General features: G+C 40.5%; 1 protein-coding gene across 3 annotated transcripts in view; it reads right to left on the reverse strand.

Annotated features, from left to right (window-relative positions):
- LOC124544774 (translation initiation factor eIF-2B subunit gamma) overlaps positions 1 to 24519 on the reverse strand; it is a 54893-nt gene that overhangs the window by 18726 nt on the left and 11648 nt on the right. For all 3 annotated transcript variants that reach the window (XM_047123454.1, XM_047123453.1, XM_047123452.1), the window contains exons 5-8: positions 13367 to 13562; positions 6890 to 7011; positions 4823 to 5016; positions 4442 to 4665 (exon numbers count right to left, since the gene is read on the reverse strand). In XM_047123454.1, coding sequence (XP_046979410.1) covers positions 4442 to 4665; positions 4823 to 5016; positions 6890 to 7011; positions 13367 to 13562 — 736 coding nt within the window. The remainder of the gene's footprint in view (positions 1 to 4441; positions 4666 to 4822; positions 5017 to 6889; positions 7012 to 13366; positions 13563 to 24519) is intronic.

Below are 24519 nucleotides of genomic sequence, written 5' to 3' on the forward strand. Positions count from 1 at the left end.
GAGTACGACAGGCATGTGATGGGAATGGAATAAGATGAGTTAGATGAGTGCATGAGGCAGGTTGCGGACCTGTGTCTTCCACAAGGGTGCAACCCATGTGGCATGAGTTTGCATATATATGTGGACCACGACATTATGTGGGTTGGGTGGATGACAGAACAACTTTAATCATTTGAGTCCCCCTAAGAATGTGTTATTCAGAGCACCTATCTACATAGTTTAATTAGTACTATTAAACTATAATGGCTGGAATACACTGTTAAACAACAATATCCCTGTCCCTGTGTCTGGTCCTTGTGGCACATGAACATGGCTTTCTCAAAATTATTCATGCAGAGCTGCTTCTGAAGATCAGTACAGTTCATAAGTGGTGCACTACCTCAAGGAAATTGCAGAATGCATTTAAATATACCAAAGATATTGTAAAAATTTGGTGTATGAAGGTACTATGCCTGTATGGTAAGAAAATATGTGAAAGAGTAAGCAACCACTAAATAGGTGACATATTTAAGTCATCTGTGGTTGTTTGCCATAACTGGTTTTGAACAAAATATTTACCATTAGATGACTGTAGTGTGTTACTGAGATGAATTACTGATCATCTGTTACACATTTCTGACTGTCATGTTGGCCATTAAATGTACTAGATTTTTCCTAGATTTATTTATTTAATTTTTTCATATCCATCTGGCACAAAATATGATACAAAGTCAGTCGTTATTCCGATATCTGCTTTTAGCAGCTCAATTATGAAATATTTAAGCCTAAAATACAGAGTGGGGCACCATTTGCACTTGGAACCTTGACAGCATGCTTTTACAATGTCATGATGATTTTCAAGGTGAACATCGTTAATGAAAATCATGTACCAAAGTGTGGGCAGGGCTCAATGTAAAGCAGACCCACCATACAGTCTCATGTTAGGATCTAACAATATTGGAAATTCCTGAATGGAGCAATACATAAAATAAGGAAAAAGCAACAACTCATCTACAGCAGATCAGCATGTGAAGCACAATAACACACTAACAGAAAACAGCATTTGAATTAGCTTTCTCCAGCAACTGCACACGCCATCACACACACACACACACACACACACACACACACACACACACTACCTCAAAGACACCCAAATGTGCACTCCTGTGGCCACTAGTGCTCAAAAGCTAGTGTGAATGCTGTTTTCTGTTATTATGCTCTTCACATCAACTCACAGTAGGTACCGTATTTACTCGAATCTAAGCCGCACTTTTTTTCTGGTTTTTGTAATCCAAAAAACCGCCTGCGGCTTACAATCGAGTGCAAAGTAAGTGGAAGTTCTGAAAAAATGTTGGTAGGTGCCGCCACAACTAACTTCTGCCGTCGAATATATGTAGCACTACACGGGCATGCTTTGCAGGCACAAAGATAAATACTGGCGCAAAAACCTCTGCGTCAAGAAATAAATTTAAAAACAAGGTAGAAGATGAATTTTTTTCTCCGCACCGAGTTTCGACCACTGCATTTTCGTACATTATCCAACAAAGTAAATACAAATTCTGTATTGTTCATCTTCGAATGCAGCAACATTTCAATGTACTACGAAAATCCGACTGCGAGACTGTTTGGGATGTTTCCTGCAGTAGTAGGAAAAGGTAGAAAAGGAAAAGAAGTAGGTGAATATGGACTGGGGTAAGGAATGAAAGCGGAAGCCGCCTGGTAGAATTTTGCACAGAGCATAGCTTAATCATAGCTAACACTTGGTTTAAGAATCGTGAATGAAGGTTGGGTTGGGTTGGGTTGTTTGGAGGAAGAGACCAAACAGCGAGATTACCGGTGTCATTGGATTAGGGAAGGACGGGGAAGGAAGTCGGCCGTGCCCTTTCAAAGGAACCATCCAAACATTTGCCTGGAGTGATAGAGGGAAATCACGGAAAACCTAAATCAGGATGGCCGGACACGGGTTTGAACCGTAGTCCTCCCGAATGTGAGTCCAGTGTGCTAACCACTGCGCCACCTCGCTCAGTAAAGAAGGTTGTATATGTGGAAGAGACCTGGAGACACTGGAAGGTTTCAGATAGATTATATAATGATAAGACAGAGATTTAGGAACCAGGTTTTAAATTGTAAGACGTTTCCAGTGGCAGATGTGGACTCTGACCACAATTTATTGGTTATGAACTGCAGATTAAAAGCTGAAAAAGCTTCTAAAATGTAGGAATTCAAGGAGATGAGACCTGGAAAAACTGAAAGAACCAGAAGTTGTAGAGAATTTGAGAGAAAGCATTAGGGAAGGATTGACAAGTACATTGGGAAGAAATATATTAGAAGAAGAATGGGTAGCTTTGAGAGATGAAATAGTGGAGGCAGCAGAGGATCAAGTAGTTAAAAAGATGACGGCTCAAAGAAATCCTTGGGTAACAGAAGATATGTTGAATTTAATGGATGAAAGGAGAAAATATAAAAATGCAGTAAATGAAGCAGGCAAAAAGGAATACAAACATCTCAAAAATGAGACTGACAGGAAGTACAAAATGTTTGAGCATGAATGGCTAGATGACAAATGTAAGGATGTAGAGGCATATATCACTACGGGTAAGATGAATACTGCCTACAGGAAACTTAAAGAGACTTTTGGAGAAAAGAAAACCACCTGTATGAATATCAAGAGCTCAGATGGAAAACCATTCCTAAGCAAAGAAGGAAAAGCAGGAAGGTGGAATGAGTATATAGAGGATCTATAAAAGGGCGATTTAATTGAAAGCAATATTATGGAAATGGAATAGGATGTAGATGAAGATGAAATGGGAGATATGATAATGCATGAAGAATTTGACAAAGCACCAACAGACCTAAGCAAAAAAAAAAGGCCCCGGGAGTAAACAACATTCCATTAGGACTATTGATAACCTTGGGAGAGCCATCCATGACAAAACTCTACCATCTGGTGAGCAAAATATACGAGACAGGGGAAGTACCCTCAGACTTCAAGAAGAATATAATAATTCCAATCCCAAAGAAAACAGGTGTCACCAGCTATGAAAATTACTGAACTATCAGTTTAATAAGACATGGCTGCAAAATACTAACACAAACTCTTTACAAACAAATTCAAAAACTACTAGAAGCTAACCTGGGGGAAGATCAGTCTTAGAAGATAGATTAAGGTATGGCAAACCTACATTTCTAGCATTTGTAGACCTGGAGAACGCTTTTGACAATGTTGACTGGAATACTCTCTTTCAAATTCTGAGAATGACAGGGGTAAAATACTGGGAGCGAAAGGCTATTTACAATTTGCACAGAAGCCAGATAGCAGTTATAGGAGTTGAGGGGCATGAAAGGGAAGCAGTTGCTGAGAAGGGAGTGAGACAGGGTTGTAGCCTATCCCCAATGTTATTCAATCTGTATATTGAGCAAGCAGTAAAGGAAACAAAATAAAAATTTGGAGTAGGAATTAAAATCCAGAGAGAAGAAATAAAAACTTTGAGGTTTGCCAACGACACTGTAATTCTGTCAGAGATAGCAAAGGATCTGGAGAGCAGTTGAACGGAATGTACAGTGTCTTGAAAGGAGGACATAAGATGAACATCAACAAAAGTAAAACAAGGATAATGGACTGTAGTCGAATTAAATCAGATGATGCTGAGAGAATTAGATTAGGAAATACACACTTAAAGTAGTACATGAATTTTGCTATTATGGGAGCAAAATAACTGATGATGGTTGAAGTAGAGAGCATATAAAATGTAGACTGGCTACGGCAAGGGAAGCGTTTCTGGAGAAAAGAAATTTGTTAACATCGAGTATAGATTTTAGTGTCAGGAAGTCTGTCTCTATATCTTTATTCTTCATGTCTATATATTTTTATTTCTCAACAATATAGTCACCCTGGTGGCAAATACATTTCTCCTGATGAGAGACCGGTTTGTTGACACCTTCATTGCAGAATTTTTGACTTTGTTGTCAGAGGGCTCAGTCTCACCTCTGGTTGCAACACTTCATCACTATCAAAGTGAAGTCATCAAAGGTGTTCTCTAAGTTTTGCAAATAGGTGAAAACTGGATGGCGCCACATTGGGTTGTATGAAGGATGATTAGTGGCAGTGAAACTGAGGCGCTGGATTGTTGCAGATGTTGCAGTGCTCATGTGTGGTTTGGTATTGTTGTGCTGAAAGGGGTGAGTGCTCCATGTGTGAATGAACTCTTTGAAATCAAAACTCAATTACAGCATGCTATTTCTCTCGCACAACATATTTATGTTCAACAATGCCATGTTACATGCTACAATTTGGAGCCCTCTAGCAGCAGAAGGTTGCAACTTGGGTCAGTGATACGGGAAAGTTGACTGAGTAATATACATGACATGTCATACATTAGTCAATGTTGAGAACAGAATAAAATATTCAGTGGCATTACTTTTAAGCAAGCCTCATAGAACAACAACCAAGAAAACTTACCCTTCTTCAATTGCGACATTGTTCATTATAATACAGTTTAACAGCTTTGTTTTTGTTTGAACAATACAATTTGAACCAATAATGCAATTTGTTAGTGTTGTTTTCTCCGCTATCTCCGTCGCATCTCCAACTATACACTCTGACCCAATATGATTTGATTTGATGGTGCTGGTAGGACTTAACAGCTTTAAGTTTCCATTCAATGAATTCCAAACAGTATTTAGCTGAAAATATGGAAAATTACAATTAATGTTACATTATAGGTCAATCATCTTAAAACTGAAGAATGTTTTAGGTGGAATGAACAGGACTGAAAGGATTGTGGCATTCCATTTCAACACAAAAAAAGAAATCTTGAAAAAAATGAATACAAAATTATACCTTATGATTCAGGAAGCTATATCCTGCTAACGTATTGGCTCGCATGCCAAAGGTTTCTTTGGACATTACAACACCATAACACCTAATGGTGTCTGCGTGATATGGTGGCTGCATGTCTCCACAATGATCTGTGAAAGTTGACATGCTGCGAATTTCATTCACTAACTGATCCTCTGCTGAGAACTGGTGGATATCTGGGAAGAGAAGAGATCTAGGAATGTAGAATATATTTTATATGTAGAAAACTTTGATAAATATGATTTATTTTCTCTTTTTCTTATCAAACTTGAATTAAAAAGAATAAATTATAATTAACCTGAACACAGAGGGCAACAATGATGACTTAACCAATGAATTCACATTTCTGAGTTTCACAGTCCAGTACACAGAACACATGACCACTTGCAGCAGGATATACATCACAACCATTGTGGAATAAAAAAAAGAGTGATACGAAAATTTATGAAAATATGGTTACTGTATTGATCTGGTTTAATTTTAATGGTGCTACATTTATAATCAATATGGTTTATACTATTATAATTTACAGTATAATCAATTTTACCAAAAGAGTCCAGTACAGCCACAGCTCTATTATTTGTATTACACGCAACGGTATACGGCAAATTCCACAAGTAAAAAGTGTTGTGCACATTGTGTTACTGGTTGTCAGTTTCAAGAGTAAGAATTGTGAAAATTTCCCACATTATGCCTTGCATATAATTTACCATCCTTAATTCCATGTAATTTCTAGTCTTCTATGTTGACTAGTATTTTCCCTTTCTCATTCTGTCCTGTGATTTACGAAGATCTGAAGCTGACAATTCTGTGGTTCCTTTTGAATTCTCTCTGACTGCACCCCACATTTAGGTGTGAATACGGCTTTCATTACTTGTCTTTATTACAAGCTTTCATTACTTAACATCTAAGAACTTTTTTATATTGTGGCTTTAAGGGATTTTTTACAGTCATAAAATTCAGAAACTTAATGTGAATGCTGAAAAGGCAAATTGTTCATTAATATTTCCCATGTACAAAAAATGACAAAATTTACGTCCAATAAAATATATACAGAGAAATTATTATGCAGCATCATTTGTCATTCATTTCTCTCTGGAGAAATACTTCCAAGTAAGGTAACTACAGGACTGGAAAAATGTGCTCTGGTTTAGGAATGTTCAGAAAATATACTCTTTGTTTAAAGGGTCTGCAATCTTGATTCAAATCAGAACAAAAGGAGACTGTCTTGCAGAGTACCTCTAACTGGAGGGTTGAAATTGGTCTCACTGGAGGGTTGAAATTGGTCTCTGCAAAACATTTACATGAAAAGCTTCTCTACACTAAGGACATAAGTTCCTCCACATGAATACCGAAGTCGTTTATGTTCCACTGTAGTAATGGGACAATCTATTGAGGTTTTTCATTTCCTCTCCTTTTCATTCTGCTCTGGTTGGAGCTCTAGTCTTGCCAACAGAGAAAAAGTGGGATAGGGTGGTTCCTTCATCAGAACAGATTTGTAGACATAATCAGAGGTTACAAGACTGTAATGTATCTGAAACTGTCTATTTGATTTCAATCACTTACATTTTAGACTTCTCTACAGATTTAATTTTCTTTTGCTCTGAGTGCAGCAATAGGGTGCTCTCTACTGCCTTGTGTGTGTGTTTGTGTGTGTGTGTGTGTGTGTGTTTTTACCATGTTCAGACAATAAGTGTGAGTTGACTGTAGAAACAAAATGAGATGTCTTTCAGAGTTTGGCATTGTTTATCATAATATTCTATGCTTCTGTGACAACTTCTTGGAATTTATTTTGTATCCCTTTAGTACTCCGGTTTTTAAATCTCTGCAAACCACAGCAACATTATTACAATTCAATGTGTTGCATAATTTTGCAGTAATTTTGATATTTGTACATGTTCTTTACCTCTGAGAAATTTAGCTACCTGACTTGTAGTATAAGTTTTGCTGCAATACTGACAGGCCTACATGTCATGCCAGTTCTTATATGTAAAAGGGAATACTTTCAAGCACATTGATTTCCTGCCATAGTAGGAAACATTACACTACCTTTTTTAACATCCATTCCAATTAGTGAAACATTTGGATCGGGAGCAGTCTGCGATAATGGCTTTACTAGTTGCTTTTTCACAATATAAGGTATAACTTCACCCTTCAGTGTGCTGAATGACCTGAAATAAAGAGCTGTATTTGAAGTAATTCTCAATTCCCAAAAGAGCACAAACAATATAAGTTTTAAAAAATACAACAGATATAAGTAAAGAAATGACAAACCAAAATAAGGAATAATTCTATAGATCACATTACGTGGGTCATATTCTGTTCCACAGAGGGAAGAGTCTGGAATGTCAGAATAAATCAAAGATATACATTTTATTTACTTGCAAGTAGTAGAATCGGTTAATTTTATAAGATATTATAATATTACAGTTCCAATTCTAATTACATTAAAATGTGATAATTTTATCAGTCTTGCAAAGCTATCCTTCAATGTAGTAGTATGAGCTGCTCTGCAGAAAGTTTTTAAGTCCAGTATACCACTCATTATTTAATATCCTCTTGCAAGATGCTGAATGCATGTGCACCCAATGTTCAATATCTTTTTGTAGTAATATTATACTCTTTATTCTTTGTAAACATTGTTTTTCACATTATCTGTAGCTGTATTCATGTGTATCGCGAATGTAATGGAACAATCCGCATAGCTCTTGTTAATTTTTCTCTGTTTTGTAAAACCCAAAAAGCACGTAGATATAAACTTACTTCTTCACAGAAAACAATGTTTTGTTTCTTTTCTTAAGTATCAAGAGATTCCTACAATCACTCTCAAAAGAATTAAATATGATCCTCTCCCATAAATATACCCTGTTTGGCCACCATAATCTCTACTTCAATGGCTGATTACTACTTTTTTTAATTTCATGTTTGAAAGGCAGAATGTGTGGTAACCGGTAATACTGAAGAACATTCCTGTCAATTCAAGGCAATAAATCAACTCAATGTGAAACTGATGCAACTTATGGGATGTGGATATAACTGTAGCCCATGATATCATATTTAAGAGAGAATGACAAAACCATGTGCATACACTACTTAAGATGTAAGAGGTGCATTCTCCACAGTGAATATCACCGTGCTAAAAAACAGGAGGATGAAAGATTAAAATTTATTGTCCCACCAACAATGATGTCATTAGAAACTGCACAAGCTCGTACTTTTGAAGAAACCATCCCAGCATTTACCTTAAATATTTTCCGGCAATCACATATTCAGTGTCTTATCATTGCATTAACTCAATTGGTACTGTGATAAAAAGAACAGGATAGTAGATATTGCAAAACAGAGGCTCCTTTGGAAATTTTTAACATAGTAACCTATTTCAACAGCAGGATTTCCGGAAAGTTTTGTTACATGACTGTTCATGTTTTCTCTTAAGGAAGTTCCAGTACAACAAGAAGGGCAGTTTCTCATCACACCAGCCATGACTGCAAAAATCTAGGTTTACCTTTGTAATCTATAAAGAAATGGAATAAATCAGGAGTAGAAGCAACACTCACCCCCCCCCCCCCCCCTTTCTCCCAACCCTTCATAAGAAAAGCAAGGCAGAAGAAGGCTGCAACCTCAGTAGAAGCCATACTTTTCAAGGCAGTGCAAGAGACAGAAAATTTAGAGTTTAATGCCCTACTGGCATCAAGGGCAAGGTACAACCTTAAAGCAGATAACTGGGGAAGAAATCAGCTCTAGCAATGTTGATGAAACCATTCTGTGATTTGCATGAAGTGATTTAGACAAAATTTGAATCAAGATATGCTGGGGAGAGATTAGAACCCCACTCCTGTTCAATAAGCATGCTGTGTACTAATCACTTAGTGCAGGCTGTTCCAAACGAGCTCCAGGGAGCCGGAGCGCTCCGGAGTGCTCACTGCAGCAGCTCGGAGCCCGCGTGGAGGGGGAAAGCGAACTCACTGCCCCCTGGCCGCATGCAGCCGTAATAATCCGTGCTCAATGACAGCTATGACTAGCCGCGGGAGCCCTGTACCTCTGTTGGAGGATACCTTTCTATTCATTGAGAGGCATGGTCGACCGCAGTGTTTTGTATGTCATAAAGTATTTAATTCTGCGAAGAGGTACAATATACAGAATTAAATACAGTCAGGTAGAAGGCGTTACACGCAGAGAACTGGTAGCCAGGCTTAAGAACGACATACCAGTAGACGTATGTTTAAAAACGGATTCGTAATACGGAGGGTATCAAAACATGCAACATAGTTCGTGTTCTGTAATGCACCAAGAGGCACTGTGTGCTGAAACAGCAGAGCTAGGTGGCGTAATGAAAGATGTCGTGAAGTGTGTGAATTTTGTGCGTCGTCAAAGGATTCCTGAAAGATGTGGAAGCGGAGTATGGGGATATATCTTACCACAGTACAGTTTGTTGGCTGAGTCGTGGAAAAGTTCTTGATGTTTTCTTTGCCATTAGTGAGGAAATACCCCTTTTCTAGAAATGAAAGGGGAAGAAATGCGTTGTCTGAAAGATATAAAATGGATATCAGACCTGGCGTTCCTAGCTGACATAACTATGCATCTGAATAATTTAAATCTGTCATTGCAGGGCAAAGGGCTGCTAATCGTTGACATGCACGACCAGATCAAAGTGTTCATGGAAAAGTTACGTTTATTTGAGAGGCAGATGAGTAATGGACATCTAACGTTCTTCAATCATCTTGCTTCTTTAAAACTACATGAAGGTACTACTTTCGGCGATTACCAAGCAAACTTAAAGCAGCTCATCAGGTCGTTTGAAACACGATTCCGAGACCTCACTAGTTTGGAAATGGAACTTTGATGTGAGCAGCTTTTTTGAGCAATGAAAACAGTTATAAAGTAAGGAACGATCGCTTCTTCAGGATGCAACAATGAAGGCCATCCTCCGCATTAACGGTGCGAACACTTTGACGCCTGATATTTCCGATCTTGCAATGAAAAGAAAATTTCAAACTACAGAGGCCCAATAAATTTAGTATGCAATTTCTTGTAAAACATTTGTTTCTTATTTATTTCCTGAAGATCGTATTTCCTGGTGTAGTACGTCACCACGTCTTAGCAGCTAAGAGTGTGAGGTTGTCGATCTTGTAAGACGCAGCTGGCACATCAAAACGCTTGCCTTGCCGCCTGCCTCAGCCAGCCATGCCACGTGCCGGCCCACTTGACTGGTCACAGCGAGCGACACGGCTCCCCGGAGCAGGGAGCGCTCCGCGGCTCACAACGGAGCCCACGAGCTGGAACAGCCTGACTTAGTCACTGTGAATTAGTTTTCATGGCCTACCATATATTACTGCTTAGCTAAATTCACTAGGCATTATACTTCTAATATTACAGTATGATGAAATAAAGACAAAACTGTGATAAATATTAAAAAGGCAATGATTGTATTCTACAGCTACATCTATACTCTGCAAATCACTGTGAAGTTCATCACAGAAGGTATGTTCCATTTTACCAGTTATTAGACGTCCTTCCCATTCGATGCACGTATTGAGTGTAGGAAGAATGATAAGTACCTCTTTGTATGCTGAAATTAATTTGGTCTTTTTTTTTTGAGATCCCCATCCAAGCGACAAATAGGGGGTGGTTGTACGAGGGCGGTTCAGAAAGTAACCTCCGATTGGTCACAGTGCGGGTTGTGGGGGGAGTAGCGACGCCATCTGTGCGTTCACGCACCCAACAGGTCAGTCGGCATCAAGCCGTGGTCGAGTGAACGTCGTACCTGCGCTAGTTTAGTTTTTGTGGCAGTTTGAAATGTGTGCTGCAATAGAAAACCCCGCCAAATGTGAAGTGCGTGCTGTCATAAGGTTTTTTACAGCCAAAGGATATTCTGCAGCAGCTATTCATCGTGAGCTTTGTGCCGTGTACGGACCAAGAGTTATGAGTGAAGGAGTTGTCCGTGAATGGGTACGTTTATTTAAAAGTGGACGAGAAAACGTTCATGATGAAGAGAGGAGTGGTAGACTATCATTGGTGACTGACGAACTCGTTCAGACAGTTGATGCAAAAGTTCGTGAAAATCGACGTTTCTCAATGTCGGAGTTGTCTACTGGTTTTCCGCAGATTTCTAAGACTCTCTTGTACGAGATAGTGACAGCAAGATTGGGTTACCGTAAGTTCTGTGCACGATGGGTGCCCAAAATTCTTACCGACCACCACAAAACTCAAAGAATGGCCTCTGCATTAGACTTTCTGTCACGTTATGAGGACAAAGGAGAACCATTGTTAAACAGAATCGTGACCGGTGACGAAACCTGGATTAAGTACGTGAACCCTGAGACAAAAGAACAATCAAAGATGTGGGCTCATTCAAATTCGCCTACCAAACCAAGAAAAGCCTCGCAAGATTTTTCTGCCAGAAAACTGATGGTAACGGTGTTTTGGGATGCCAAAGGGGTGTTGTTGGTTGAATTCATGGAACGTGGTACGACCATTAATCAAGACGTGTACTGTGAAACAATAAAAAAGTTACGACGGGCTATACAGAACAAACGCCGTGGTATGCTGACTTCCGGTATCATTTTTTTGTACGATAACGCCCGTCCTCACTCTGCTCGCAGAACAACGGCCCTTCTTGAGTCCTTCAAGTGGGACGTTATCAACCATCCACCTTACAGCCCAGACCTGGCGCCAAGTGATTATCACCTCTTCATGCATTTGAAGAAATGGCTCGGGTCACAGCGGTTTGATGACGACGAAGAGCTCAAAGATGCGGTCACAGGCTGGCTCCAAGCACAAGCAGGTGATTTTTATGCAGAAGGAATTTCAAAGCTTGTGAAGAGATACGATAAGTGCCTCAATCGCTATGGAGACTATGTAGAAAAATAGTGCAAAGATGTAGTTGTAAGATGTATATATTAAAATATTTTTATTTAACTCGGTGTATTTTTTTAAATCAACCGGAGGTTACTTTCTGAACGGCCCTCGTATATTCTTAGTCACCATTTAAAACCATTTCTTGGAACTCTGTAAGCAGGCTTTGTCAGGACAGTTTATATCTATTTTCATGAGTGTGTCATTCAGTATCTCTATGACACTCTCCTACATGTCAAACAAACCACTGACCATTTGCACTGCCCTTCTCTGTATACATTCAATATCTCCAGTTAGTCCTATTTGGTGTGGGTCCCACACACTTGAGCAATATTCCAGAATGGGTCACAAAAGTTATTTGTAAGTGGTCTCCTTTATAGACTGTCTGGAAGTGCTCCATCATATTAGTTAGTTGATCAGTTTTGACAGCATCTGAAACTTAACCTACAGTGCCAGACTAGGCACCAATTTTTTTTTTTTTTTTCTTTTCCACTCACATCAACAATTATTTCTTTCCCTATGATTGTGTAAAATATTGATACATCCACACCAGCTTCCCATTCTTGTTTCTTTCCATATGATTGTGTGAAATTTCAACACATCTCACACAAGTTTCCTTTTCTAGATCCTTTCCACATGGTTGTGTGAAATATTAACATACCTGACACAAGTTTCCTTTCCTTAACTGTCAGACTTCAATAATTATTAGGTTGCTCATTTCTGTTCTGGTCCTGACACAGACTCATTAACAAAAGTGAAAATTGGGAGTTAGCTGTTGTATAAGTCTAATGAACTGCACTACATTTTATTAAGCTGCTATGAATACTGCATTGCTAATGTTTCTGAGGAATAGGAATATACAATGAGTTGCATAAAAAGGAAAATTCAATTGAGAGAACTATAAAACTACAAAGAAACAGAATGGCTGACCAGTACTTACTTTTAGAAGGTGAAATTTCAGTGCTACCAATAAACACATTTGATAAATGCGTATGAGATTGTTAGTATGTTCCTCAAGGGGAAGGTCAGCAAGGAGCAGCAGGTCACTCAAGAGTCCAGGATAAGAGTGACCCCCTATTGTGAGAATGAGGTGAAACAAAGAACAAGTGACTGGAATGTAAAAGCTTTGAAACAATCTGTGAAGTGTGTTCAAGGGCTTGCACACAGGGCACAGGTCGTATCCAGGTTTTAGTTTCAGTCTGGAGCAGAGTTTTAACTTCTTGCTGATGATTAAAAAGTACTATATAGCACAAAATAAATTCACCATAGACAATTCATTTGTATGAAGAAAACAGGACATAAAAAAACCTTTTGTATCATGTATGGTTGTGGTTGTAATTAACTGCCATTTGTGAATTCACATGTCAAAAGTACCTTCATATTGTGAAGGGAAAGAAAATACGCAACGTATTATTTAAGCCTACAGCATTCGAGTATTTGCATTTATTAACCTTGCCATGTAGACGGTAATAAAGCTACCTAACAGTTATATTTCAACACTTATATGTTACATCATTAGTAGTTACTTAAGCTTCAAATAATTTAAAATTAATATTTTGTTTTATTGTTTCTGTCATAGTATGAAAACTTTACATAATTCAGCATCACATGGCATGCACAGAGCCACAAGCACTCTACTGAATATAACTTTTTTCCTTCCAGACAACTTACTTTTCTGCCTTGAGAAAATCGCAAATCCACTTCTTCAGCACATAAATATGGGAATCAATTAAATGACTATACACTGAAAACCGGGGATGTTTTCTCAGCAGTGCACGAGGAAGAGTTACGCTGTCCTCAAAATCTGAAGCAGAAGCTAAGAAAAGCAATCGTGATGTCTTTGTTTCAATTCCAACTAAATCACGCTCTGAAAAAAAAAAGAGACAGAAGTTAAGTTAAAATATGTAGAACCTATTTTGTGTCAATGACTGTGCTTATGACAACATATTAAAAATGACCTTGAAATTAATACAATACTCAAAAAAACTTGGGTAGGACACAAATAACATAAGAAAAAGACATGAGTCACTTTGTAAGAGAATAGTTGAAATGTAGATATGCACATACACACATAACCAAGAGCTTGAAAAAATGTAGATTGTCTTACAAACCCTCAATCATCTTCAGAGCACAAACATAATAATTAAATTTGGAATGCAGAGTGAATTATGACAAGTGACAAGTTGGTGATAAAAATCAGGACATATACTGAATCGACTGGACAGATGGGTTAGGAAAGAGACTAAACCCCAATAGCCCTTATCCTACAACCCATACCACCCAGTCAACCCCTTCCCCCAAGGGAGAGAGAGAGAGAGAGAGAGCATCTTTCTGTGAAATACACATGTAGAAGGTACATAAAAGATTATAACAGGTATCCATGTAATATAAGAATGGGGCCTAAATGTCAATGATCATCACTACATGTGGTGCAGCTAAAATTAATTTGCTACTGAAGTCTAAATAATCAAATAATATGTAGACAGAGTGGCTGCTGAACCATTCTTTTTAAATTTTTCTTTTGTATTTATTGAAACTTTTCAATTTTTTGTGTTACGTCACAAGGGAGCTCATCGAGAACCTTCGTAAAAGTATGCAGAATCCCTACACTGGGAGAGAAAGCCTCCTTGGACAATACTTCTGTTTCTCACATTGCAACTGTGTAAATCACATTTCACCTGACACTGACTTGTTTCACTTATAAACAAGTGAATGTTCCAGTAGATGTGAGTGTGAGACCGCCAAGAACTTTTAAGGAGCCTCTGAAAATTGTGCAGTTATCTATACAAAATTATTACTGCCTACTTTCATAGGATGAATGTTTTTTTTTGTATCAGCTCCATTGTCTTGAAAAATAATGCCTTACAAGACAACATTGTGTGAAAAATAGGTAAAATAGACCAGTGCTTTGGCTCTAAAGTCATCCAAATTAGCCAAACTTCTAAGTGCAAAACATTATGAAATGCTCTTCTTTATTAGTGTAATATGTTAACTTCATTTAACTTGTTATCTAAAGGACCCCACAAAATTTTAAACATTGATTCATTTAATATATGGTAATTAATATCAATAATAGTGCTAACAGGCTATTTTCTCTGCCACACTGCATAATATGAACCTCTGTTTGCTGCCAATCAGTTGCTAACCTGTGCAATTATTATCTGGGCTACATCTTGTATGACTGAGTTTGTACCCTAGATTAGTATGCTTCTGTCATCAGTCAACACTACAGTTTTTGAACAGCCCACTGATGTAATAGGAAAGTCATTCAGTTTTATTAACAACAGAAGCAGACCCAAAGCTGCAAAATGTGTAGAAATCCACATTTTATTTATGCACCTTTAGTGTACAGTTTCAAGCAAGGGGTGAAGAAGGTCGATATGGTCCTCATATATCTGTTAACACTTCCATCATGCAAGAGGAATGCCATTATTTTTTGTTTCCACAGTTGAATTTTATGCTCCATACAATAAAAGGCTTTGGCATGGTCAAAGAACACACCAAGAGTATAGATTTTCTTGTTTGGACAAATTCTGAATCTCAACTGAGAGGCACTGGCTAGTTGTGCTCTGATAAATGAGTTAAGTATTGTATAGCAGCTCATTTTCTCAAAAATATTTGAAAAGACTGGAAGGAGTGAAATGAGTCTGTAATTAAAGGTCATATGAAAATGGCCACTTTACATTAAATCAGCTGATTGCATAAGATGTGTAGCCTTCTACTTACTGGTACTGCCAAATACAGAAACAATGATTTAACTCAACAACCTTATGTAGGCTGTGGAATCCAGCCAAGAGAGAGGCTAGAAGAAGCTATGTGACATGACAATCAGATGCAACACGGCAGAACATCCAACCAGAACAGCCTTCTGCAGGCAGTGAGGACATGAACCTTGAGGAGGACCATGAAGAATATTCTGAGATCATGACCTCATAAGGGGGCAGACACACAAACATTGAATTGCAACACAGTCCCTGTGAATCCTAAACTATATATCAGTGCACCAGAGCTAACAATCCCCAAAAATTGAGAAAAGCAGTTTTCACTTCTGACTCAAAGTACCATGGTGTAGGGTACTGCGGTGTAGGGTACTGCGGTGTAGTGTAGTGCTGTGTAGTGCAGATTTATAAATTGCAAAATCTGTGATGTAGCATTGGGATCTGTTCTGGATTCCATATGAGCACACAGTGTGAACCTGAGCCTAACTGAAAAAATGTGGGAGGTTGCTCACGAATACTTCACGAGTATTTTGATACAAGGGAACGCATCATCTCCAGTGACTCGTTACAGGTCAGTTGTATTTCACTTGATTTCTTATCCCATTTATCTTGATATCTGTAGTGCACTGAATATATCTGTGTAACAGTGGAACTGTCAATGGTATGGGCTGTGTGTCATGTTTGGGAAATGAATCTTTTCCATTCACTCACAATACTTGCTGTTGATAGCAGTAACACCAATTTTGGTCTTTGACCTTAATCTTGCATCCAGTACTGCTTGGTTTTGTCTCGGGTTAGGTTGTAGGCAGAATTTATTTATGTTGACAGTTATACTCAGCAGTATGGGTAAGCTTACTGATGAACTGCCTGTTATTTACCACATGTATGGGTTCACTAAAAGCAATCGAAGAATGTCAATATAAAGCTATGCTTAATTCCTCTCACAATGATGGGAATTACATCACAATACTTTCACATTACTCAGTGCTTTTGATGATTGCCTATTACAAGCTTTTTGCCTGCAGTGAAGGTCTCTGCACGGAAATAAAGGTAATTGGGCAACAAATCAAATAAACCATAATTATGTTATTACTCTATAATAAGCCCCCACAGACCACTGGTCCAAATATCAAAATATCCTTTAACATTTTCAGAGTGGTTGCTTGGTTGGTATAAAGGGGGGGGGGGGGGGGGGGGAGGGCCCAAACTGCTTGATCATTGGTCCCTTGTTCCTATAAGACAACTCCACAAGGGAAAGAATAAAACAAATGAGACTTATGGCCAGAGAACCAGGAGAAAAGAAAAACCAAAATAACGACAGAAGGGCAACAAACACTATAATGAAAAAAAAAATAGGACAAGAAAGCCGCAGAGAGACGCAAGAAAAAGGTAGAAGGGATTACAACATGGAAGCAGATGACTGTCGCTGGCTGATCACAAGAATAAAAAGGATAAACCAGCTACTCTGCTACACATTAAAACCTCCAACCTAAAAGCACTAAGGTAGATGCAGACCGACAAAAGAAATGCACTAAAACTTGGATAGAATGATAAAACTCCTCCTCACATACAAAACGTAAAACTAAATCAGTCATGAGATGTTGTCAGCTAAAATTAATGGTAATGAGTCTGGTAAATAAAGATTACATTGCAGGGCAGCCAAAGTAGAACAGCGCAACACAATGTGGGCCACTGTCAACTGACCACCGCACAGACACCGAGGTGAGTCTTCATGGCCCAGGAGATAGCCATGGGTCACCCAAGCATGGCTTATGTGATGTCAGCAGAGAACCACAGAGTCCCTGCGAGAGGCCCACATGGAGGACTTCCACACATTTGTAGCCTCCTTTATGGCATGCAGTTTGTTGTGCATACCAAGGCTATGCCATTACGTCCGCCAAAGCTGAAAAACCTTGCGGCGTAAAACTGAACAAGGGCTCTGTAGAGCTGCAGCAGTGTAGAGTGATCTGCACCCCAGTTGGTGTTACTCAGGAAGCACATGGCATTGAGGTGCTGCCAGCACTTTCATTTAAGCTGATGAAGGTGTGGAAGCCCAGTCAATTGAGCATCGAAAACCTGTCCTAAGAATCAATATGTTGCCGCTACAGTGAGTGGATCATCATCAAGATAAAGTTATGGTTCCGGATGAAATGTACGATACTGACAGAAGTGCATGACACATGACTTCGCGGCTGAAAACTGGAAGCCATGGACTACAGCCCCTGACTGCGTCTCATGGATGTCTCCCTGTAGGCACCGCTCAGCAACGTCAGTACTGGACGAGCAGTACGAAATGCAAAAGTCGTCTGGATACAGAGAAGGTGATACGGACAGCCCCACAGCTGCTGCTACACCATTAATGGCCACTAAAAATAGAGAGGCATTCTGGGAGGCACCAACTTGGACATGCCAAGTACGGAGTGACAGGAAATTTTGAATAAAAATCGGGAGAGGGGCCCGGAGACCCCACTCATATGATGTAGCAAGGATATGATATCATCAGGTTGTGTCATAAGCTTTTCTTAAATCAAAAAAGATGGCAACCAACTGTTGGCATCTGGACAAGGCTGTTTGGATGGCAAACTCGAGGGACACTAGATTATCAGCAGTACAGTGTCCCTGGCAGAAACCGCCCTGGCATGGAGCCAGCAGGCGCCATGACTCCAGGAGCCAACACAACTGCTGACTCACCATACATTTTAGCAGCTTAAAAAGAATGTTGTTGAGGCTGATGGACTGATAGCTATTCAAATCAAGTGGGTTTTTACCAGGTTTAAGCACCAGAACAGTGGTGCTCTCCCACCATGGAAACAGGAATACACCATTGCACCATATGCTGTTCACGATACCGAGGATATGTCACTGGTAGTCCGACGAGAAATGTTGAATCATCTGAGTGTGGATCCAATCTGGCTCAGGAGCTGTGTTGGGGCAATGTGCAAAGGGCACTGAGGAACTCCCACTCAGTAACTAGAGCGTTATATAGTTCACTGTGGTGTGCAGTGAATGAGAGGGGTTTCCCTTCCATCCACCATTTGGGGGTGAAACGGCTGGGCCTGGGAGGGGTGGGGGGTGGAGGGGTAATTCTCCAACGCAGAGGCTTGAGCACAGTACTCAGCAATGTGCTTGGCAATTGCGTTTGCGTTGGTGATAACAAGCCATTGGTGTTATTGCCAGGTACACTTGTCGGCGTCTGGTCACCAAAAACACATTTGATCTTCGTCCAGACATGTGAAGGCGATATATTGTACCCAATGGTCGAGACATAACTCTCCCAACACTCCTGTTCTGTCTTTTTATGAGCTGGTGAACATGGGCACAGAGCCATTTAAAAGCTATTAGGTGCCTCAGGAAAGGGTGCCGCTTATGTCGCTGTAGAGCCCGCCTATGCTCTTTAACGGCATCAGCTATTGCCGGCCAGGGGCACCCTAAGGAACAAAGGATCGCATTTTCTGCTGGAGAAATGATCATTCTGGTGAATCGCTCAACCACCACATCAGTGTTACTGTGTGGGGGAGATTCAACGATGATGGCAGAGGTGAAAGCCTCCCAGTCTGCCTCGTTTAAAGCCCATCTGTGTAGGTGTCCAGGAATGATGCTGGGGGAGTGACAGGAAGATGGGGAAGTCGTCACTACCATACAAGTCATCGTGGGCTCTCCAGTGGATAAATGGGAGAAATCCTGGGCTGCAAAGAGATACATCAATGGCTGAGTAAGTACCATGAGCCACACATAAATGTGTGGGGGCCTCAGTACTTAAAAGGCACAGGTCGAGTTGAGACAGTAAATTTTCGCCCCCCCCCCCCCCACCTCGGCCAGTAAGCTTGATGCCACCCCACAAGGTGTTATGGGCATTAAAAATCTCCCAAAAGTAAAAAAGGTTTAGGGTGTCGACGAACCAGTGCAGCCAATATGTTCAGGGGTATGGTACCATTGGAGGAAGATATACATTGCAGATAATTATTTCCTGTGTTGTTCTAATCCTGACAGCAACAGCTTCGAGATTCGCTACTTAGCAAGTGAAGGACATAGACGCAAACTCCACCTGACACTCTATTATATTCGCTACGGTTTTTGTAATATCCCCTATAGCCACGAAGGGCAGGGGTCCACATTGTCAGGAACCAGGTTTCGTGGAGGTAAATGCATAAAGCAGGTGTAAGGCTTAACAGTTGTCGTAGTTCGGCCAGGTGGTGGAAGAAACTGTCGGAATTCCACTGGAGGATGTTGTCGTCGTGAGGCTGGGAAGGCACGAAGCGATCAAGGAAGCAGGGTCACCTGCTGCCACCGACTGAGTACCTGTGCATTCTATATCCACTGTGTCTGGGGGTCCGGTGAGATCTAGATCCTCTGCAAACACCAGAATCTCCACCTCATCCTCAGATGCAGAGCTTGTAGGTAGCAGTGGTGCAGGTGCCACTGCAATTTATTTGTTGTTGGGATCTTCTTTTTAGATTTCTCTCACTGCTCCTTGGGTTTCTCCGGCTGGGAGGGCTTCGCTGATTCAGTCTCAGGGACTGAGGAGGACCTTGAAGCCCTGCGACCAGCTGCCTGTGAGTGCTTCAGCCACTGGAAAGTGGCCTCTTTCCCACTGATATCCCCGATGGCCGGGGAGGCATTGCTCCCGAAGCAGATGGTGTGGGAGCAACGGGGATAGAAGTGCACCCCCCCCCCCCACCACCACCACCATTAAGGGGGTAGGGGTAGGTGTAGGTTTGCAGCCCTGTGGGCCAACTATAAATGGTGGAACTGATGGGGCTGGAACCATTGTTGTAGCTGCGGAACAAGAGGATGTCATGCGCACAAGATGTGGCCTTTCAAAATTTCCTCTTAGTCTCAGTGTAGGTCAGTTGATCCAGGGTCTTGTATTCCATTATTTTTCTTTCTTTCTGTTGAATCCTGTAGTCCAGCGAGCAAGGGGAATGTTGCTCACTACAGCTGACACAGATGGGAGACGGGGCACATTGAGTACTGGGATGTGATGGACAACCACAATTGCAACATATAATGCTGAACTTCTAGCACTTAAAGCACAGCATTGGGGGAGGGATATATGGCTTTACATTACAGCAGTATACCATCACCAGGTAATGTATCACCCTCAAAGGCCAAGATGAAGGCACCCAGTGGGCATATGATTATCCTTCAAACCTCTATAGACACGCCAGATGAAATTAACACATCTTTGCTCCACGCTGGCGCACAGGTAGTTATCTGACTGCAAAAGAAGGTCCCTGTGAAATATAATACCCTGGACCATATTTAAGCTCTTATGGGCCGTGATGGAAACAGAAACATCCCCCAGCTTGTCACAAGTGAGTCATGCCCGTGACTGGGCAGAGGGTGCTGTTTTTATCAAGACTGACCCAGATTGCATTTTGGACAATCGCTCCACCTCCCCAGACTTATCCTCTAAATACTCCACAAAAAACTGAGGCTTCATCAACATAAAGGATTCCCCATCAGGTCTTGTACATATGAGGTACTGGGGCGAATAAGGTTCGCTTCCACCTTTAGCCTGGCATTCCTCCCATAGCGTAGCCAGGATGGGGAACAATTTGGGATCATACTTCTTTGCATTAAATTGAGACCTCAGAATGCTTAGAGGCCGCTGGTATTTAACCACCAGCAAGAGATGACATTGTTTGCTTCATGGCATGTCATCTGTCGTATGCCACCCACTCCGATCAGGGGCTCTCCCTACGGGTGCCATCCAACCTCAGCAAAGGCCACCTGGCAGGATGGCCACTGCTGGGAGTCCTGATGCCCCAGGTAGATGTGCAACTACTTCTTGGCATACATGGGGAGTTAATGCCACAGGCATCAGCAGAGCAATCCCTGTGCAGTCATGGGGCTACAACCATAGGGTACATGGCGGCCCCACCACAACGGACTGGCTACTGTGTTGGATATGAGGTGGCTACTGTGCTGGATATGAGGTGCAAAGAAGTCCATGATCGTCACCATCATAGAAAACACTGCACAGTGGATGGAAGAAATTGCACCCAGGAAGGATTCTTTGCCGAACAGCTGGAGAATGAGTGGACGATAAAGTATGCTAAAGATCTCAGTGCACAATGTATATGATGCACCATGTAAGACGCCCTTCCCCAAGTGGCTCGCTCTTCAGAAAAATTTTGGACAATGGAGGTCAAACCCTACAGGGGACCTTCACAGACGGCCGAAACATTTGAGACTCCTTTTGGTCACCTGTTACGACAGGCAGGAATACCTCAGGCCTATTCTAATCCCCGGACCTGCAGGGGACAACATTTTCAGAAATTTTGTCAGTGGTTTTTGAGTTCATAGAGTTCTTACAAGCCACGTGGCCACAGAGTAATCTGTAGATCTTTTTATTCTCTCTTACCATGTAACTGCTAATCCCTCTCTGCCATTTCCTCTTCCCTCTTACAGATTTCATTTACCTCACCAAACAATATAATGCTGAGATACATAAACACATTTTGAATTTTATGTTAATGTATGATGCTTTATACTCATATACACAACATTATGTGTAACATGCAGCCTATTTTAAAACCAAGACAGAAAATTAAAAGAAAACAGCAGGTAGACAAATAAATAAATGTGGACACCAGTTTAAAGAATTTGATACAAAAAGGAAACAAAAAATAAAATATGCCTTTTTTTTCGGTCTCCGTGAACCACACATTTACCTCAGCTCATAACTGGGATGAGCTTTCTCTGGCATAGTATTCCTATATTTTTCCAATCCTAAGTCCTTATCCCCTCCATACATCTAAGTAAAAGTTTCATCTCATTCTGGGTGCAATGCCAGGAGAATGCAGTAGTGTGTATGTGCTCACATCTAATTTCTGGCTCATGTGCTTATCCACTGCAAAATGTCTCAGCTGTATGGATGTGGTTGCCTCTCTTCATTCCTTTGGTCAAACAACTCTTTTATATGCAGGTTTGAGTAATTTGTCACTTCTTATTTTGACTGTTTTTCCTAACAGTACAAACACTTTACCCTACCTCTTCCTTCTTAGATCCGCATAAGAGTAAATTTTCCGTAAAGGCTCAAGGCTTTGTTACTTCATTAATCCCTCTCTCTCTCTCTCTCTCTCTCTCTCTCTCTCTCTCTCTCTCTCCCCCCCCCCCCCTCCCTCTTTCTCTCTCCTACTTTCTACCACCACAGAAAAAAATGTTGAAAAAACTGTCTGTTTTGTAGCAAGTAACATACACAAACCGCAAACTGTCTTATATGACACTATTCGATGACTTTGGATCTCTTTTTCCCTACACACCAGCACTCCTTGTCATGGCCTATTCCAGTACAGAAATAAAAAACATGGAGGTGCACTCGTCCATTATCTCCACTGCAGAGCAACGTAATGAAAGATTAACAGAAGATTTCCCTATCAAGTCTGAAACAATTCCTTCTGGATACAAACACCATCAGTAGACTTCTACAATGCATGACATTATACAAATTCTCTGCTGTTAAACAAAATACCACAGTACAACGCCACTGTTAATGTAAAAAAAAAAAAAAAAAAAAAACCACACACACACACACACACACACAGTAGATACGACAATGAAAAATGCACCACATCATAAAGCATCTCAAAGAATTTATATTCCCGTGTCAGAAGAGCCAAGCATCGTCGCCAGAGTGCAGTATGGTCGAATGAAGTGAAAAGGCAACTCCACAGCAGCACACACAAGCAGTAGTGTGGTTTGCACAAACATAATTGCCGATTACTGTGCAAAGAAATTATCGTTGTGTGTATGAATGTGATCCACTTGATGTGAAAGTGAAAACAATTAAGGAATGGTGTAGGAAGTTTCTGGCAACAGGAAGTGCTCTGAAACATTCAACAATCCTGTCGTGCATTAGCCCGCACCAGACGTTTAGTTTAGGGCCATCACGAACATGTTCAGTAACAATGTGCGGATTTTGCGAACCCCAAATCCAAACATTATGCATATTAACCCTTCCTGATAGATGAAAGGTTGCCTCATCTGAGAATAAACATCTTTCCAGGAAGCTGGCATCCATATCAATACGCTGCAGCATATTCGCAGCAAATTGTTGTCAGCATGTTTTGTCGTTAAGCTTCAGATGTTGCAGAATTTGCACTTCGTAAGCACACATATGGAGACACTGGTGGACTATATAAAGCAATGTTGATCGAGGAACATCAAGTTGCCTAGATGCTTGACAAATTGACTTACATGGGCTTCTGAGAAATGTTTGTCTGATGCCCTCCACCATCTCTTCTGAAACTCCATAACGTGCGCCACCAGAATGTTTCAGAACACTTTCTGTTGCCAGAAATTTCCTATACCATTCCTTAATTGTTTTCACATCAGCTGGATCACATTCATACACACTATGATAATTTCTTTGAACAGTAATCGGCAATTTTGTTTCTGCAAACCACACTACTGCTTGCTCACGCTGCTATGGAGTCACTATTTTCACTTCATGCGACCATACTGCACTCTGGCGACGATACTTGGCACTTCTGATATGGGAATATAAATTCTTTGAGATGCTCTATGATGTGATGCATTTTTCATTGGCATATTCACTGTGGCTTTTTTCCTGGGTCTTTGAAATCAGGGAGGTTGAGCAGAACACACACTATTATTATGGTGTCTGTACCTCAAGATTTATAACACACTGAAGCCAAAATACACTGTCTCATTTGCTTTCTATAAAAGCAGATACTGAAGCAATTGCTGAATGGTAGATTTTATAAGAGTTTCCCCCATTCCCCCCTTGCTCAGTGGGAAGGCCAGCAGAGATGGAAAAAAGTGCACGGCAAAAGACCAGACCAGAAAAATTACAGACTAAAATTCTTAATCTTGATTTTCTGCAGAATCCTTTAGCATATTATAAATTAGAATATAATAAATTTCCTTGAAAGGGAAAAGCTTCTATCCACACATCAACAAGTACTTAGAAAGCATCGGTCCCACAAAACCCAGCTTACTCTTTTCTCAAGCGATATCCTATGAACCATGAATGGAGGACAACAGGCAGATTCCATATTCCTATATTTCCAAAATGTATTTAACACAGTGACACTCTGCTGAATGTTAACAAAGGTCCAAATATCTGGAACAGGTTCT

The sequence above is a fragment of the Schistocerca americana genome, chromosome 8, assembly GCF_021461395.2.
Source record: "Schistocerca americana isolate TAMUIC-IGC-003095 chromosome 8, iqSchAmer2.1, whole genome shotgun sequence".
Taxonomy (NCBI): domain Eukaryota; kingdom Metazoa; phylum Arthropoda; class Insecta; order Orthoptera; family Acrididae; genus Schistocerca; species Schistocerca americana.